Source organism: Marmota flaviventris, chromosome 2, assembly GCF_047511675.1.
Source record: "Marmota flaviventris isolate mMarFla1 chromosome 2, mMarFla1.hap1, whole genome shotgun sequence".
Classification (NCBI taxonomy): domain Eukaryota; kingdom Metazoa; phylum Chordata; class Mammalia; order Rodentia; family Sciuridae; genus Marmota; species Marmota flaviventris.
In genome coordinates this window covers 48,932,791-48,953,096 of record NC_092499.1, presented here as the reverse complement: position 1 = coordinate 48,953,096, position 20,306 = coordinate 48,932,791, and the positions used below count along the sequence as shown (strand labels likewise).

Here is a 20,306-nt window from a genome sequence, read left to right as displayed (position 1 = left end):
TTATACTCCTATGTCTGAAGCATCTTATTGTCTTCAACATAAATAACAATTTAAAAGTTAACTGTCATGATTATTGAGTATGTATTAGGTTCTTAAAAAGATTACATTTCCTCACCCCTTACTTCTCCTGAAACAAAAAATTATTCCTCTTTTACCATACATTCTACTATTGGTGATAAAAATACATTTCTATGAAAATTACTGAATTCTGGTGACAGGAATACAAAGAACAAGTATATGAATTAATAGTGTTGCTATTAAACTTCCTTGTGCTATACTTTTTCTTTCTTTTCTCCCTCTTTTGGGCATTTCTTTCCTTTTATATTTTCATGCCATCACCTTGTATTATTCTGAAAATTATTCTGGAAATTCTTTTAAATGCCCACTGTGTGCTGTAGCCCAAAGGAAAGACCATAGGCTTTAGGATCAGAGAGGCCTGTAGTTCAATTTCATCTCGATTACCTTTTTTTTTAATACCATTTTTTAATTAAGTATCCAGGGGTACTTAATCACTGAGCCACATCACAACCATTTCTTTGTTTTTCATTTTGAGACAGGGTCTCACTAAGTTGCTGAGACTGACTGAACTTGCGGTCCTCCTGCCTCAGCCCTCCAAGCCGCTGGGATTATAGGCATGCACCTTATAACTTTTTAGTTTCTGGTGTCATTTTTTAATTGAATTAAAATGTATATAACATAAAATGTACCGTTTTACCCATTCTTAAGTACATACCTCAGTGTCATTAAGTATATGCACATCATTATGCAACCATCACACCATCTACCTCTAGAACTTTTTCATCTTCCCAAACTGAAATTCTGCACCCCATTCATCTCTCTTCCTACCCTGGTAACCACTATTCTCCTTTCTGTCTCTGTAAGTTTGACTATTCCAGGTACTTAATATAAGTGGAATTATGCAATTTGTACTTTTATGCCTGACTTACTTCACTTGGTGTAATGTCTTCAAAGTCCCATGTTGTAGCGTGTATTAGAATTGCCTTTCATTTTAAAGCTGAGTATAATATCCTATTGTATTTTGTCCCATATTTTGTTATTTGCTTGTTTTCACACCTTTTGATTATTATCAATAAAACTGTTGTGAACATGGATATACAAAAACAGTCATGCAGTATATAAAATTATTGATCAAGGATGAACAGACCACATACATGACAGTAGTCTTGTAAGATGACAATAGAGCTGAAACATTCTTATTGCCCAGTGACAACATAGACATTGTAAGGTCATAGAGCAATTCATTACTCATGTGTCTGTGGTGATGTTGGTGTAAACAAACCTGCAATGCCTATTGTATAAAGTTAGAGTGCATACAATTATGTATAATATGTAATACTTGTTAATAAAAATAAATGACTGTTACTAGATAATGCCTTCACTATACTATATTTTTGTCATTATTAAAGGAGTGTAATCCTTCTACTTAAAAAAATAGTTTACTATAGTATGCCATATTACACTGGCAGCAGCCTCATACATTCTGTGTTTATTTCATGAGTATCTTGATTGCATCAAGGACCACATCAAGGGATTGACCTATATCATCTAGGTTTGTGTAAGTGCACTCTATGATATTTACACAACAACAAAAAGGCTTAACAACACATTGCTCAGATCATATCCTCATTGTTAAGTGACATATGACTGACTGTATCTTCAAGTTCCTACTTTGAATTTTGTGGGGTATATACCCAGAGTTGGAATTTCTGGGTACATGGGCCAATCTGTTTAATGTTTTGAGGAACTTGTTACTATTTGCCATAGCAGCAGCACTATTTTCAACACTTCTTATTTCTGTTTTTTTTTTTAATAATAATCATCCTAATGGACATGAAGTAGTATCTCACTGTGGTTTTAGTTTGCATTTTCTCTAATGATTTGATGTTGATCTGGCATCAATTTATTAAGTAGTGGTTGTTATTGTTGTTGTTGCCTGTTCATTGTCTGGTTCCCCAGTAGGACATAGGCTCTGTGAGGATAAGAAGTGTGTCTGACTTGTTCACATCCTAGACCTAATCCAGGAAGACCTGCCTGACACAGAGCAGATATTCAACTATTTGCTGAATGAATGAATGAATGAATTCACTGGAGAGAAAAATTCAAGCTCCAAATATGGACTACAAATTACTCAAGCACTCAGTTTTTTTTTTCTTGAGAAAATAATTAAAGTTCCCTTTCCTTTATATAGTGTTCCTTGGAAAATGGAAGAAAAATATACCTTTCCTGTCTCACAAATAACCAGATTAATAAAATATTGTGGATGGTTCTTCAAGTTCAGAACTTAATCATTGATCAGATGGAAGCAGGTTTGATATTTCAATGACCAAACTAGATATACTGTTAATAATTCATACCACACATATAGCAGTTGCTCAGTAAATACCTGTTGATAAATGAGTTAATGGTTCTGAAAACAATAATGAAACTATAGATTGTATGTGAGAGATATGGAAGTCAATGAAACAAAAGATTCCCTCCACCCCCAACAGTGACTTTGGTGGAAAATGTAAACATCAAGACTAGTGGGTAACTCACATTTTCTTTTCTTCAACTAACTAATTAATTTAGAAGTTAAACCTATTGCCAGATTCTCTGTGGAGTGTTGCTTTTCAGTGACCTGCAGAACATCAGAGAGGCCTGGCCTTTTGTAGATTCATTCCATAAAGCATAAGGAAAGAATTTTCCTACATTCTTCAGCTCATACAACTGTAGGTGTAGTCCTGCTTGCTTTACAGAGGGGGCTACTTCCTGTTGTACCTGTTCTGCAAAGTGCAAGACTGTTAGCAGAATGAGAGGAACGTGCTCTCTTTTAAATTTTGTTCTAATGTTTAAACAGAGAAAGCATGCTTTATTCCAATCAAGATTTCTGCTAGTCCTAATAGAGGTGGAATGAAATATTAATCTCTTTTGAGAAAATGTAAGCAAGATAAGAATCTGGTCTTGTTATGTCTCAGTATTGTTCCTAAATAAACAAAAGAAGGAAACCAAAAAGTGGCCCTCAGTGCAAAAAGCCCTCCAGCCACTCAGTCTTAGGGAAATGTGACATGCTACTATTCAATGACAGTGATTGGTAAGAATATCTGTAGCTTTCTAGTCTCAGAGACTAGAGATGGCCATAGCAGAAGCACAGATCATATCTGCAATCAGCAGTCTTTGTTTCCCTGAAAAGTGAGGATATTCTAGTACAGAAAATGGAGGAAAGTGAGGGTGATCTCATGAAGTTCTAAGTCCTTTGGTCTTCTTCCTTTATAGAATGGACATTTGGATAAAAGCAGCCCTTGTCATTCACTTGATAGGGAAGTATTTGTTTCTGATTTTCAATGTGTAGTTCCTGGACCTTCTGCATCAGAATTAGGGGTGGCATTAGAAATTCCCAAATCTCCACTCATACCTACCACATCAGAATCTCTGAAGACAATCTCTAATCCAAGAATCCTATTTTTAAGAAGGTTATAAAACATATCTCAAAGACACCCTCAAGTTTTTATTGGCTAGGAGTAAGTCACTGCTTATGTCCCATATGATGGACAGCCAGGAGAATAAGAGCAGGTAACAAATCTTCATACCAGTGATGGAGAGAGTTCCTCTTTTCTGAGCACATGACCTCACAGGTTCTGTCAGAATGGAGAAGGGATGGGGCTGGTTGGGGATTAGGGGTAAAAATGGCCTTTGATATCACAGCCTGGTTGCCAATGGGGAATAATAGCACATAAAGTATTGCCTTCCTTGCTTGCCACTTATTTAAGTCTACTCATGTTTAGGTCACATGCCCAGAACTTTCTTTATTCAACAATAGTCATTTTTGTGAAGTTTAGAAGTCACCAACTAAAGCAGAAAGAAATGGTATTTGGTAAGAAAATAAAAGAAATGGCTCTTAGAATAGTTTAAAATGCTATTTACAATTTTCTTCTCACAATGCCATCAGCCTTGGTCAATGTTAGTCAATGGGAATATAATGCATCTCTCTCTCTCTCTCTCTCTCTCTCTCTCTCTCTCTCTCTCTGTATGTGTATGTCTTGTGGGGTTGTGGAATTGGGGATCAAACCTAGGACTTCACACATTCTAAGCAAGTGCTTTACCACTGAATTATATCTCCAGCCCTGAATTTTTCTTTTATGCAACAAATATTTACTGAGCATCTATTATATGTTAAGTACTATATTTGGCACTGGGGAGACATCAGTAAATAACACAGATAAAAATCTCTTTACTGTCCTCGTGGAGTTGCCATCCTGGTGGGAGAAATAGAGTAGATTAAACAGGTATACTAGAAAACATTTGAAGGAATAAGTTCTATAAAGAGAAATAAAACAAGCTGAAAAAAGAGTTAATACTCAAGTGGGCATATTACAATTTTCAATATAAGAAAGGCGATATCACACCTCTAAAAAGAGACTATTTGTGCAAAAACAAAAAGAAAGTGAACAGTGGGCTATGGGAATCTGCAGGGGGAAGATCCAAGCATGATGCAGCTAGTGTAAGAGCACTAGATAGGGTATGCCTAACCCAAGGAATAGGAAGAAGACCCATGGGCTGAAGGGGAATGAACCAGGAGGAGTAGAGGACTAGGAGAAAGGTAGAACATAGTACGGTGGGGGATAGAGTACCTGTGCCTTTTACAGGGACTGTACCCTAAGGAGATTGGAAGACTTTGGGAGATTGAGAACAGAGGAGTGACATGATCCACTCTTTAGCTTAATAGGACCATTCTGGAACTATTTTGAGAATAGATATAGGGAAACCAATGAAAATACTATTATATTGATTCAGGTGAAGTATGATCAGGGCTTGAACCAGGGTAACAGAATAGAGGTGAACAAAAGAAAGGACTCAAGTATGAGTTCAAAGTTTCTGGCCTGAGTGACTGGAAAGATGGAATTACCATTAACTGACCTGGAAAACATTGTGTGTGGAACAAGTTTATGGACAGAGAATCTGTTGTTATTTTGAATACACTTATTGTGGTTATCTATTAAAGATCCAAGTGGAGATGTTAATGACTGGATGAACTGGAGAGGTATGACAGTTATCAGCAATTGAGTGATAATTAAGGTCAGAAGTAGATGAAATTACCATGGAGAGATGGAAAAGTTCAGAAATCAAGTCTCTGGCATTGTTTTTCAAGTGTTTTGAATTCTACTTAATTTATCCAACTAGTGTTTTTCTAGGACACTGAATGAAATAGTTAACCTGTAATTATTCAATGATAATAATGTAGTAGGAAGTAAATATTTTGTCAAAGTGATCTGGAAGACTACGTATTTTTGGAAGTCCAGAAAGAATATATAGGCTTTGATTCATTAAATCCAGAAAGTTTAGTGACTATCCATTGATTGTGTGTTTTAGACAGTTAGCACTTAGCACTTTAAAAAATGGTACAGGGATCTACAACAAAAGGGGATACAGACCTTGGCTCAGCTATTCCTCTATTCAAAAACCAGCATTTTAGACTCTTCCAAAAACATACCACGGCCTGGGAAGCAGCCTTCAGTCAACACTAGAGACACAGGGAAAGAGCACTAGAGCTGGGAGCAGAATGAAGTTTACCAGAGAAATCAAAGCACAGGGTTCAAGAGCTGAAATTCTGGAGCCCAGTAAATTTATCTTCACATTCCAACACTTCCATTTACTAGCTGTTTGGCTAGAAGGAAGGCTTCTTATTTTTTTAAGTTTTCTTGCCTTTTCTGTCACATACTTGGCTATTTTTATAACATTTCCCTCAATAGGTTCAATTTCAGTGGAATTCCAAGATATTATAATACTTTTCTTTTGAATGCTATTAGTGAATTGAAAGTCTACTAAATCAGACTAATTTGTAACCAACAAAATGACCTGATCCAACATTTGGTTATTTGGCAGCCTTAGGGCAATTGTTAATTTAGAGCATTTAACTCTGATACCACTAGGGGGCACTTCAAGAAATTGATTTTCGAATGGACTATAGTGATTGGTGGCCACAAAGAATGAAATGCACTTCCAACTATGACTTCTAGTTTGGAAGTAGACAACTCAGTGCTCTTAGTGTGCAACATCTTTGGCACACTATACCACAAACATATATTAATAGGTTGTGGCAGAATTCCATAACAGGTGTGAACTTTTTTAAGTATTGGGTCACATGTTCTAAGATTCCATTTATGAAGAATATCTCCTGAATTCTGAAACTTTCTGTCCCAGCCTCAGTCAAGTATAGCCCTATAGTTAGGTCAAGGTATTAAATTAGGCAACTTTCAACTAACTTATTTCCATAACCACGTATAATAGAGAATTGGCATAGTCCTAGAGACATTCTACTCCAGTGGCAATGCTTTGAAATTAATTTGTTCACCTTTTGTACCAAGAATTTTCTATGCTGAGTAAAGAGCTAACATATGGTTCAAGGCCAAAGAGTGTGGCTCCAGAGCCCATACTCATTGCCTTTATTGACAAGTAATCCTGAATTAATGCTAAATTCCAGAGGATGGTGATAAAGAACAGGAATGACCATTGTTCCTCAAGCAGTTTATAATAATGTGTATTAAATATGGTAATTGTGTAAATAACAATACTCTATTCAGTTTAAAATATACCAATTTTCAGACTATTAATATAGATATTGAGTCATGTCTGTGTATATGGATCTACATATGTGTGTATATGTACATATAGATGTACAAGTGTATTGTGTACAGTATATATATGTATTTAATATCATATCTTCTGAGCATTACTAGGCCCATAATATAATATGAAAGGCAACATCTTGATCAAATAATGTAGGCAGGGGCAATATTAAGGTTTGTTCTGCCATGTCAGAGATAGCCTCTTGGATAAAATTAAATTTGGGGACAATGGAACTACTGTATCAATATGTGGCCCTAGAAAAAAGTGTCTAGCCAAGTATTTTGCCCAAAGTATATTAAATGAATAAGTAAGTAAATGAATGAGAGTCATCTGATGAATGGGAAGGACAGAAATTGGACATAGAAGATGTGAGAAAAACAGGACTGATGAGTAGATGGGATTTATCAGAATGGAGCAAGGAATTTCTTCTGTGACTGATTTAGCAAAAAGTTACCTAGGAGATGGCTGATGAAGGCTTTTTCAACTCCCTGATCTGTCTGTTTACCTGTTCTGGCTTTCCCAAGTCCTAATCCCAAAAATCAGGGGTAAGGGTTGGGGTGGAGTTTGTTTGTTTGTTTACTCCTTTTCCTCAAAGGTGTCATCCACAGATGGTCCTTCAGTGATTCTTATTTCCTAATGGAAATGTGTTTCATGTTTATAAAAAGAGAAGTCTGTCATTGAAAATGAACATTTGCCATGAAAAGTGATAAATCACTTACTGATTATTGAGGCCATTAATTAACACCAGCATTTTACCAATGTTATTCACCACTTTGCTTGTTTCTCAAATATCTTTTCACTTTTTCTTCTCTTAGCATTTTCCATCAATGTTCTGGTTCTTATATCATGCTAATGCTTTCCTTGGGCTGAACTGAGCAACATGTTTAGTGAGTCAAGCACCCTGCCAACTTTCCAGGGAATGGAGCCATAGAACTACCTCCTAAATGATACTGACAGCTAAACTAATCTTTTTGTATCTTAGAAACACAAAGTTGTAGTTTATTTTAGACACATCAACAAAATTTAATTGTTGTGGTAAAATCATACTAAAGATTCAATTAAAATATATGTTGGGGAAAACTTTAAAGAATTCCTCTGTACAACATATATTGAAAGTGGTATGTTTTAGAGTAACAAATATATCCAAGTACCATATGCAGAAACTTAATTCAATTAATTCTCAGTAATGAATAATAAAAACTATATTGTTTGTGCCTGACGACCTGATATGAGTTGAGTAAGGAAAACTGTTGTTGGTTTTATGTCAGAATGTTAACTAAAACCTTTATTATGTTACACTAACTTGAAGTTAATTCACTGCCTTTAAAATAAAATTTGTGTCAACAAACTCTTTTCAAGCTATTTTTCCTCTCCTATGAAAGATACCCATTTCCCCGCCCCCTGTCTAGTGACTAAATTAAAATGGCCCAAAGATGCCTACAATTTTGTGAATTTGGAATTGCAGATTTTACATAACTCAAATAACAGAGCCATGAGACCCCACTCTTTCCTTTGGATTCTGTGAACTGCTGAGACTTGTGAAGAGTAAGTAATGCCAGAATAATGCCCTAAAGGTGTAATGGCAAGCTAGAATTCTGCCCTGGGATATACCATCCATCCAGCAATGGTGGTGCACTTGTAACCCAGGGGCCCTTGTTGTTTTAATTACAGAGTCCACAGCATATGGGTAAGAAACTTGGATTTGATAGCAGGAGAAGAAAGAGGATATTGTATGCTTCAATCAGTTTTGTATTAGGAGATCCTTAAAAGGAAAATGATGTTAAAGAAAGAAGGAGGAAGAAAACAACAAACTAGTAAGATCCTTATTACAATATAATTTGGAGAAAATTACTGATTTGGGTTGGTCATGTTGCCAGAAGAGATGACTCAAGGCTTCCACATGAGAAATGGAAATCAGGAGGATGATGCCTGAAACCTGAAATGAGAACAAATTGTGAAGATATGATTGACTGTAAGGCTTCAAAATCAACCATACAGAGATGAGCTTGGATCATTGCCCAGAACAGAACTGAATGGTGATGTTCATTTAGGTTCTGACTGTTGAAACAAAATAAAATGTAGTAATTGTGCTCTGTTAGGTATACAGACGTGTTAATGCTTTCCAATTTCCCCAACTGGGGATCTGGTGTCACTTTCCCTGTCGCTCCTATTTCATGCTTCACCGATGAGTATTATTGCTGCTCTGGACATTTACTGAATGCCAGGTTTTTGGCAGAGAAGTAGGATCCAGGTGAAAACATCCTTCTCATGCTGTGTGTGTGCTGCAGGTGGCTTGGAAAATGGCTTTTCAACTTGAAATCATTTCTGTAATTGACAGTTTCAGGCTCATATAATGTGCATCTCTATCCTGGCTTTCTCAGTTTAGAGTAACAAATATATCCAAGTACCATATACAGAAACTTAATTCAATTAATTCTCAGTAATGAATAATAAAAACTATATTGTTTGTGCCTGAAGACCTGATATGAGTTGAGTAAGGAAAAATTTTGTCCGTTTTATGTCAGAATGTTAGCTAAAATCTTTATTATGTTATACTACCTTGAAGTTAATTTGCTGCCTTTAAAATAAAATTTGTGTCAACAAACTTTTTTCAAGCTATTTTTCCTCTCCTATGAAAGATACCCATTTCCCTGTTGCTGGACTCAGCTTATGAATCTCAGCAGTTTGAGTGTCAAACACTTTACCTTTGACCACCAGAGAAGTCCTCAGTTTCCACAGGCAGCAGATTTATACTCTGACCTTTTTCTCTCTTAGGAGGAAATATGTTTTGTTCACTATTTCTTTGCACGGTACTCAATTTCTCATGAATTTATTTGTTGAAGTTTATAATAATCTTTCTGATAGACAACAGGGTTTGACTTTCTCTAAAGGTCAGTCATAAAATGGCCACTCTTCTTTCTTTCTCTATGGGATCTACAAAGAAGAAAATATTCCACATTGTTGCTTCTAGCAGGTTTAGCCTAGCAACTCAGGAAATTTCCCAGCTTGCTTGTAGAAATAGTCCAACTATACAAATGATTTCCAAACAAACAATTTCTACATACTAAATTAGAAAAATAACAGCAAAACCAACAAAGAGGTGACTCAGAGAGAAAAAAGGAGAGGCAGACAGACATGTAATTTTTCCACTTTTTTTTAGTTTCTTTACCTGAGTCAGATTTTGAGAATGTTAAACCCTCCCGTCTACCCACTGTTTACCACAAAATCTTCGGATTTCAGAAGCTAAATGAAAGCAAGTAGCTTTTCTTTTTTTTCCCCCCTGTCATCCACATAGACTAAAGGTATTGTCAGGTACTCAATGTTTAATTAAGGATCTGCCTGGCTATCTGGTCTCTTGGTATCTAAAATGCAGACTTTAAAATGGGGTAACCTAAAACTGGGCCCTAATAATGAAAGATGGCAGAAAGGTGTCTTTGCTGTCTCTTTGACTTTCAGCACACAAACCGGTGACCCTGGACACAAGCTGGAAACAACAGGAAATTCTGCATATCCTTGCTTCCATACAATCAGCATCATTTCATTGGTTGTTCTATGATCTTGCAGCCACCTATATGTTCAAGAGTTTCACACTTTAAAAATGTAGGTGGGGAGAATGGGTAAAATCATTTTGTGGGGTTTGGCACAAATCTGTATTTCATATAAGCTATGTGTGAGCTGTGTCTTTGAGAAAAACATGTGCAATGTACTTTTTGATCTTCATTTTATAGATGCACATAAGTACTACAAGGCCTGTTTGATTATTCAATTAAAAACAAATGTGATCCAATATTACATACTCTGTGTCTACCAGGTTTGTGAACGAAAACTCTCATTAGTATATTTGCCATCAAGAGCTTATGGCTCTGAAGATTTGGTCCTCATATTTGCTATATAACTTTGGTCTGCTAGCATCTCCATGTTCCATCTATGGTTTGAGGTCTATCACAGGTAATCATACTAATGTGCTATGGACTCCCTGATTTAAAAAAATCTAAAAACATTTTTTTGACAATTAAAAAAATTTAAATTTATTTGTTCTAATCAGTTATACGTGACAGCAGAATGCTCTTTGATTCATAGTGCACAAGTGAAGCACAATCTTTCACTTCTCTGGTTGCACATGAAGTAGAGTCATACCATTTGTACAATCATACATGTACCTAGGGTAATGATGTTCACCTCATTCCATCATCTTTACTATCCCCATGTCCCTTCCCTTCCCCTCCCTCCCCTTTGCAAATCCAAAGTTCTAACATTCATCCCATGCACCCCCCCCCCATTATAGATTAGTATCCACTTATCAGAAAAAACATTTGGCCTTTGGTTTTTTGGAATTTGCTTACTTCGCTTAGCATGATATTCTCCAACTTCATCCACTTATCTGCAAATACCATAATTTTATTCTCTTTTATTGTTGAGTAATATTCCATTGTGTATATATATATATATATATATATATATATATCAATCACAGTTTCTTTATCCATTCATCTATTGAAGGGCATCTAGGTTGCTTCCACAGTATGGCTGTTGTGAATTGTGCTGCTATAAACATTGATGTCGCTGCATCATTATAGTATACTGTTTTTATGTCCTTTTTATGTCCTGTTTTTATGTCCCACTGAGGAGTGGGATAGCTGGGTCAAAAGGTGGTTCCATTCCAAATTTTTTAAGGAACTCCATACTACTTTCCAGGTTGGTTGCACCATATTGCAGTCCCACCAACAATGTATGAGTGTGCCTTTTCTCCCACATCCCCGCCAACACTTATTGTTTCTTATATTCTTCATAACTGCCATTCTGACAGTGAAATTAAATCTTAGAGTAGCTTTGATTTGCATTTCTCTAATTACTAGAGATGGTTGAACATGTTTTCATATATTTTTTGGATGATTGTATATCTTCTTCTGAGAAGTGTCTGTTCAGTTCCTTAGCCAATTATTGGTTGGGTTGTTTGGGTTTTTATTTTGGGTTTGTTTTTTGTTTTTTTTTTTTTGGTATTAAGGTTTTTTGAGTTCTTTATATATCCTGGAGATTAGTGCTCTATCTGATGTGCGTATGGTAAAAATTTGCTTCCAAAATGTAGGCTCTCTCCTCACCTCATTGACTGTTTCTTTTGCTGATAAAAAGCTTTTTAGTTTAAATCTATCCCATTTATTGATTCTTAATTTTGTTTCTTGTACTTTAGGAGTCTTGTTAAGGAAGTTGGGGCCTAATCTGACATGAAGATTTGGGCCTACTTTTTCTCCTACTAGGCATAAGGTCTCTGGTCTAATTCCAAGGTCCTTGATCCACTTTGAGTTGAGTTTCATGCATGGTGAGAGATAGTGGGTTAATTTCATTTGCTACATATGGATTTCCAGTTTTCCCAACATCATTTGTTGCTAAAACCATTTTTAAACAATTTTCCCAGTCTCCTTCTAAGTGTTTTGCTGAACATTTAACAATTACCTTCTGTATGATTATGGTTTATGAATTACAATTTAAGTTTTTTTCAGAAATGAGGTACTAATGGCTATACATATCAGAATGTGCTTAGTTTTAGGTTCACAGAAGACAAATTAAAAGCAGGTAAAATAGTAAAAATTTACTTTTATTTTCACATAACCAGAAATCTGGATGTAGGATGCCAGGCTTGGTTAATTCAGCAGCCCAGAAATGTCATTTAGACTCAGGTCCTTTATGTCTTTCTGTTCTACTGTCCTTACCTTGTGACAAATGACAACTCACACATACAGTGCACAGGCATCTCATGGAGCCAGGACAACATCCTGCAAAGAGGAGGAACTACTTTGATTCCCATGGTGTCTTTTTTTATGGAGGCTGAAAATCCAAGATTTCCAGTATATATCTTTGATGGTCCCATGGGCTAGGTTTGGGTCATATATCCATGCCTAAACCCCTTAATAGCAAGGAATGGGATTACTGTAACTGATTTGAATAATCCTGCTCACCCCATGGGCTACAGAAAGGCTGATCTTTTGGATAATAAAAATTTTATTTTAATATTTAACATTATGTTTCAGTGCTTTATCATATTACATAATTGTATTTCTTCCTCATTGACAAAATTATCTTGACATGCTTCTTCTTCTTCTTCTTTTTTTTTTAGGGGGTACCGGGAATTGAACTCAGGGGCACTCAGTCACTGAGCCACATCCCCAGCACTATTTTGTATTTTATTTAGAGACAAGGTCTCACTGAGTTGCTTAACACCTCACTGTTGCTGAGGCTGGCTTTGAACTCACAATACTCCTTTCTCAGCCTCCTGAGTTTCTGGGATTACAGGGGTGCACAACTGCGCCCCCCTCTTGGCATGATTCTTAAGGGCAAAGTTTATCTTTAGGAAAACAATTTTAATCTGTGGCCCAATTTTTTTTCTAATTCTTATACAAGCAGAATACATTTAATCAACAATCCAGAAGTTTTCACCAGAATGATCTTGTTCATCTTAGACCATTGCTATTAGTTATGCAGTCAGTGTTTCACTTTACTTTCCAGCAGAATTAAATAAAATTCAGAATAAAGACCTGATCTTAATTTGCCTTTTCTAAAATTTCTTCCAGAAATAAAAAATGATAAGCACTGTTGCAACATATATAACTTAGTTTTTTTTATTAAAATAATTTTATTTCAAGCTGGGCATACAGCTCAGTGGTAGAGCATTTGCCCAGGATATATGAAGCCCTGGGTCCTGGGTTCAATACCCAGCACTGCAAAAACATAGTTGCATATCAAGAAAAACTTCTATGTAGTATAACCTTATGGTCAAAGACATGGATTGTGAGAAGACAAAGGAAATTAAGTCACTGTACACCATTTGGCAATGATGTGATAGTAGGCTTCCTGAAAAAGTTGAGATTAATATATATACATACATCTATATATACTTATTATTAACATAGCAACTAGTATATAAGAAGCAATCAACTAATTTTGACTATTTTTACTTAAAATAATAGTAATAGAAGTCTATAAGAATTCAGGTTAATATTTTCTTACACAGGAGAGTTAAAATCAAACTTATACCTTTTAGAAGTAACAACTTTGAGGAACAAAATTATGAGGGCTACCATGGAGTTCATACTAAAATTTACTAAGAAGTCTTACAGTGACTCTGTGTCTCTTCCAAAGGTTTCTCCTATTGATTTGGTACAGGTCAAAATTTAAAAGCCGGGTGGTGCCTTTTCTGTCTTATCAGGGAAAAGAGCTGCTGTCAATGCCACATAAACCTTCAGAATACCAGCACCCATCCATCCAGCAAGTAGACTGAAGGCAGCAATTTGCTTCGGTAGAAATAAATGGGATAGATCATGTTAATATGGATGCCACCAATTTCTTAATTCCTCTGATTATTGTTCTGAAAAGCAACATTCTGAATAGCAAGCCAAAGCTACACAGAAGGATAATGAACAGTGCATGTGGGTATATACTGCAGTCCGTTGGCAGGAAAAAAATAAAAATATCTCCTTCATAAAACATTACAATTTCTTTTTTAAAAAATCTGTGCATCACATTTTGCAAAAGGAAAACTTTCAATAAGTATTTAATCAAATCAGGCAAATAGTTTATCAGCTTGAGCTCTTGCTCACATTCTCTTGCCCACATTTTATATGTAACTCCTCTGATTGGCTCAAGGGTCAATCCTAACAGACAAACAAATCTCTTCCTATGAGAAGACATGGCAAGGAACAGCCATTTTGGTTGTAGGGACCATGAGGTTTACTTTCTGGATCCAGGACTCTGGGCCATAAGTTACCAACCCAACTCAAACTCATTTAAGTAAAAAAGATAACTTATTGAAGACATTACTTGGTATCTCTTAGATTAGAGGCAGAGGTAAAAACCAGATATTCAAAAAGGATCCAGATGTAACTAAGCATACAGAAATCTTGGCAGCAGAGTCACACTCACAATACAAAAACTCTCTTTCTTAACTTCTCCCTAAATAGTGTCTCCCTAAATAGTGACTTCCTTCTTTATTATCACTGCAGATTGGCTTTTTCCAAATGACCAAAAATATGACTGCCCTTGATATCATAGTCTTATATCTTAAGGCTTTAACTACTCAGAGAAAGACTGACCTTTTCAGTTTGAGTCCCAAAATCCTGGAGAAAAACTCTAATAGGTCTAGCTTGAATTAAATTAAATGAAATAAAGAAATAGAGTACCATTTGGATCCATTTGAGTAAGGTGTCCAGTCAACCTGTACCTATAAGCTGTGTCATATTGTAATAATATGTTGGTTCCAGTGGTTTTTTTAAAAAACTGGGCATGGCAGTTCTCCACAGACCTGGTGCTGGCCCCACCAACTATTCCATAGATGACTGCTGTCGCATGGATATACTTTGAAAACAATGCAAAGAAAAGATGGTTCTCACTTCCCATTTGATAGCAAAGGCTGCCTACAGTCCCTGAGAATTTCCAGTTAAAACTGTTCATTTGCTGTTGGAAAGCTCAGGGTAGTGGAACAGGGGGTGGTGGTGATTGCACATGAAAGGAGCCAAGCAGAGAGAAGGGAAGGAGGGCACGTCAACGAAGCATCGCCAACATGAAGCAGAGGGCTCTGGACCTCCCAGCTCTTTTCAGATTAAATCCTCATGCTTCTTCCAGCTGCCTCTCTCTTCTCTCCTGCCTTACACCTCTTTTTAATATTTTCTCCCATCACTTTTAAAATGAAGTCCTTCTGTGTTACTTACAAGACTTCAGTCGTCTTCCAGAGAAGCAGTGCTGTACTTGAGGCAGAAATCTGAAGTAAGGCAGAGTTTGTCCCTCTAGAAAAGTACTTGCCTGTGTCTTCTTGTTCTTTTTCTTAGAATAAAAGAATAGACCAATCATGGAGACCACTGAGTCCTTCCACTGCTGTGTACATCCCATCTATAGCATCCCATTGCAAGTGGTCATCCAGGGATGCTTGCACATGCCAAATTGTAACTGCACTTTTAGGAAAGCCCATTCTATTTTTAGATAGTTCTAACTATTAGAGATACTACTTCTTTAAGCTCCAACTGGCCAAAAATCTGTCTTTTCTTGTTGCTTCCACCTGTTGGTCCCAGACCTACCACCTGGAAACAAACACAAAGGTCTAATATATTTCCTACATGCTTGCCTTTCAAGAGATCCATCATGTTCATCACATTACCCCATAAAGCTGTTCTTCTCCAGGCTAACCAACTTTTCTACCTATAACTGTTATCTATCATATAGAATTTCAAGTCCCTTTATTAACCTGAACATTATTTTAAAAGCTTTACTTACTTTTAGGTTTCTCTTCATTTTTCCCACATAACCAGGCATAATTTTTCAGATGTGGAAAGATCAGCACAAAAAGAACCAAACTAATAACTTCTTCTATTAGAGATATAGACTGTCTACCAGAAAATCACATTTATCTTTTGGGAAGATCAAATCTATGCTTAGTCACTCTCATACTGAAAATTTTAAAATAATTAATTTATAATGAAATTTAGATGATAAAGAGGATTTAAATTTGACAAGTGTCTTGAGTAAATAAGTGTAGACGTGAGAATTTCAGGCATTGGTAGTTAAAATTGGAGTGGATGGGGGTGGGGCAATTCATGAACTCCCAAACTCCTTCAAATCATATGTCTGTGTTGCTTGCTATCATAATACTAACATGATCCATTAAATCAAAATAATGGGCAGATGTCAGCTTGGTAGCACATGCCTATAATCTCAGCAACTCAGGAGGCTGAGGCATGAATATCATGAGTTCTAAACCAGCCTCATTAACTTAGCAAGGCCCTAAGCAACTTAGCAAGACCCTGTCTCAAAATAAAAAATAAAAAGGGGGCTGGCCAACCTAGATGCCCTTCAGTAGATAAATGTATAAAAAAATGTGGCATATATACACAATAGAATTTTACTCAGCAATAAAAGAGAATAAAAATCATGGCATTTGCAGGTAAATGGATGGCTTTGGAGAAGATAATGCTAAATGAAGTTAGCCAATCCCCCCCCCCAAAAAATGCTAAAGGTTTTCTCTGATATAAGGAAGCTGATTCATAGTGGAGTAAGGAGGGGGAGCATTGGAGGAATAGACAAACTCTAGATAGGGCAGAGGGCTGGGAGGGAAATGGAGGGGCCAGGGGTTAGCAAGGATGGTGGAATGCGAGAGACATCATTATCCAAAGTACATGTATGAAGACATGGATTGGTATCAACATACTTTATATACAACTAGAGATATGAAAAATTGTGCTGTATATGTGTAATAAGAATTGTGATGTATTCTGATGTCATTTATTTGTTTTAAAATATCAATAAAAAAGGGGGAGCTGGAGTTATGGCTCAGTGGTAGAGAGTGCTTGCCTGGCATGTGTGAGGCCCTGGGTTCAATCCTCAGCATGCATATAAATAAATTAAATAAAAGACCTATTAACAACTAATTTTTTTAATTAAAAATAAATAAATAAATAATAAAAATAGCTGGAGATGTGGCTCAGTATTTAAGTGCCCCTTAGTTTAATCCCCAGGACCAATTAAAAAACAAAAGTGGCCCTATCTGTAGTCACTTATGGACTTGTCAGGATAGCTGATTACCTCAGAAAACAATGCAGAATATTCTATTTAAATATTTTCAAGTTTAAAATTAAGATATGGCATGTGTATGAAGATTCCTGGGCAGAGAAATTTAAAATTTTGAATCCTAAAATCTAATAAGAAACAAGTTGTGACTTTTTAAAAATCCAGTCATAAGCATATACCACACATTGTAGTTTTCCCCTTTCTTTTATAAAGGTCTGAATCTATGTCCTTGGACCCCTCAACATTCTTAATGATAGCTGGCCTGCATCCTACTAGACTGTATAACAGCAAGGGAGTTTGAAAATTCTAACTGCCCTTCCTGAAATTCTTCTACTTCCATTATGAAGTAGAAAAAATAATGACTAATTCAGAAGAGGACTGGAAGCACTAGTACCATAGACCCATAAACACAGAGCTTGTTATTAAAACTAAAATTGAAGATTTCATTACCTTGTTAGCCTCAAAAAAGTTCAGTCTAGTGAATTTAGGAGTAGCCCTAACCTCACTGAATTATCAGAAGGGAAGAAATGCAAGACTGTTGACAGCTTGAAGCTACCCACCATACAACTGAGAAGATAAATTAATTCAAGATTCTTTAAAGTGAGAAGGGCCAATTTCATCTTGAAGGTATAACTCATGGTCATATTTAGCAATTTACTTAAGTGATTCCAGTCTCAGTGTCATTTATTCATTCTCTCAATATTGTAATGCTAGGAAACACAGAATTCATATCTTTAGAATTAAAACAAAGGAAATTTTCATGATTGGTAAATAATTAGGAAGACTTTATGATTTAATGGTGGAATTACCTATTTTCTAATTCCCTTATTTATATTAATTTTTTTTTCTCTAACAGGTTGTTTGGTTTTTACAAGGGAATTCTGCCACCCATCTTAGCTGAAACACCAAAAAGAGCAGTGAAGGTAAGCATGGTATGCCTTCCCACCAAGTGAAAATAAGGTGTAGTAACAGCCTCAGCATTAAAATATCCCACAATAAACAAGGGGAAAGTAATATGACTTAAACATAAAACACTAAAATCTTTAATGCAGAAATTATAGCACAATGTTTATTATAATTAAATTTGATCAATCTCTCAAATATATGTATCAGTTTGTAGATTTTTTTCAGGTAAATGTACTCCCTTCTAATGAGGAAATTATGCAAAGGACACAGTGGTGAATGAAATTCATGTAATCAAACCACAGAAACCACAAAATAGCTTGGGCCTTTTCTCAAAGCAATTCAGACATTTTCCTTTGGAGCAGAAATTATTAAAGAAAGAGAAGTAGAAAAACCTTCTTCCCCACATCATTCTCATCTTATAAAATAGACTATATTTCTTTGTATATGATTCTTCTGGCATGTCAGCTTTATTTTTACCTTTAGTCTCCTCTTAAAGTTCTCCATTCTGGTACTTATAAAATGATTATTTCCACTGCCCAGACTTCCATTTCTTTAATCACTTAACTGTGGAGGTTTATGTACTATTTCCAGTTGAATATCTGATTAGTAGCAGAGAGATGTGCCAGAGGCTCCTAGGATTAAAAAACTATAGCTGCATTTTTTTATATGTTCTCTCAGACAAAAATTCTGATTACAGTGACTGACTGGCATTGCTCCCTTACCCCCAGCACTGACATCACCAAATAGGGCTTTGTCTTTCAACAAAAATAACATATACAGATATATTTCCAACTTTGTGTCATTTACCTTAATGACATAAAGATTTTTCACATTCCCAATTTATATTCCCAATATTCCTGAAAGGCAAGAAGGAACATCTTAAAAACTTTTAATGAATAAGTGGAGGGAATTACTGTGTTAAAAATTATTATGAAATAACTAAACATATATACACAAACATCAAACTTTTACATTATGTTAAAATAGTAATTTGGCAGAATTTAATTTGGGTAGAGAATTCAGAAACAAACCTTTAAAACATACTTTCTCTATAAATTTTTCCTCTTTGTTGCTATAGTTTTGTGATTTTATATTATTACTTCATTATAAGGATCTGAATTGCAATACAGAATCTGGAAAAAGTTCACCAAAGTACACAAAAGAGCTGAATTGAATTATGAAATGGCTTCACTTGATAAAAGATTGCCCAAGTAAACAAACAGAGCAGAGTTCCTGTTCAAAAAGAAAGTCACTTTGTCTCCATGAAATAATATATTCATGTGTTCAGTATTTTGCATGTATAAATAAAGTACATTATAATTAGAGATTTTCCTGGAATATTTTTAATACCATATATTAAAGAAAATTTAAACTTTAAGAAGATTAAAGTTTATCAACACTGAGCAATCTTTCACAAGGAAAAACGAAAAGTTAAGCTTTACAAAACTGAGTTAGTCTGTACTTTAAAAAAAAATAAAAATAAAAAAGAAGCAGTGCTTCATGCCAGAACAATGGTTAACAGATGAACTTTTGGGCAACTGGATATAGTGTATGTGTCCCAGACATCTTGTTTCAAGCAGATTTTACCTTAAAATTATTGAGACATATGGTAAGTCCGTTGGCTTTTTAAGTATAACTTGGAGTTAAGTGTATCTTTGCCAGATGGATAGCACTAGTTTTTTCAACACAATTTATAAAAACATTCATTTTATAGATATTTATCTTAGGATTTGTGAGGAAAGCAATCACTTGATTGTAGTAATTTCATACATCATAAACTGCATCATTGTATGTCATCAAAGTTTACTTCAGAAAAAAAAAAATATTCTGATACTCTGTGTGTGTATGTGTCCATACATGCATGCACTGTTTTGTATTTATTCTTCGGTGTGGACACTTTAGTTGCAGTTGGTACCATAATCAAAAACAGACTATTTTAAGTTTGTAATTTATTCTTTGAAATTATATTTATCATTAAAATAATAAGACTCACTGATGCTAAATAAGTGAAACTTTCCCATTCTCAAATTAATATGTAATTAGTATTGCAATTAGAAAAGGGAAATGAAAATCTCAGAAGAAAACAACTGATCTCAGAGATAGGAGAAGTATGTTCCAGTTCCAGGGTTTAGTCTTTAACTTCACAGGTCCATAAATACCATTTTTCCATGTTCAGATTTTCAAGGACTACTTTATATTAACCAAACTCATATTATTAGATATTATGA

General features: G+C 35.4%; 1 protein-coding gene across 7 annotated transcripts in view; it reads left to right on the top strand.

Annotated features, from left to right (window-relative positions):
* Slc25a21 (solute carrier family 25 member 21) overlaps positions 1-20,306 on the top strand; it is a 538,394-nt gene that overhangs the window by 466,209 nt on the left and 51,879 nt on the right. For all 7 annotated transcript variants that reach the window (XM_071607840.1, XM_071607837.1, XM_027929668.2 and 4 more), the window contains one exon: positions 18,029-18,095. In XM_071607840.1, the coding sequence (XP_071463941.1) occupies positions 18,029-18,095 (67 nt within the window). The remainder of the gene's footprint in view (positions 1-18,028; positions 18,096-20,306) is intronic.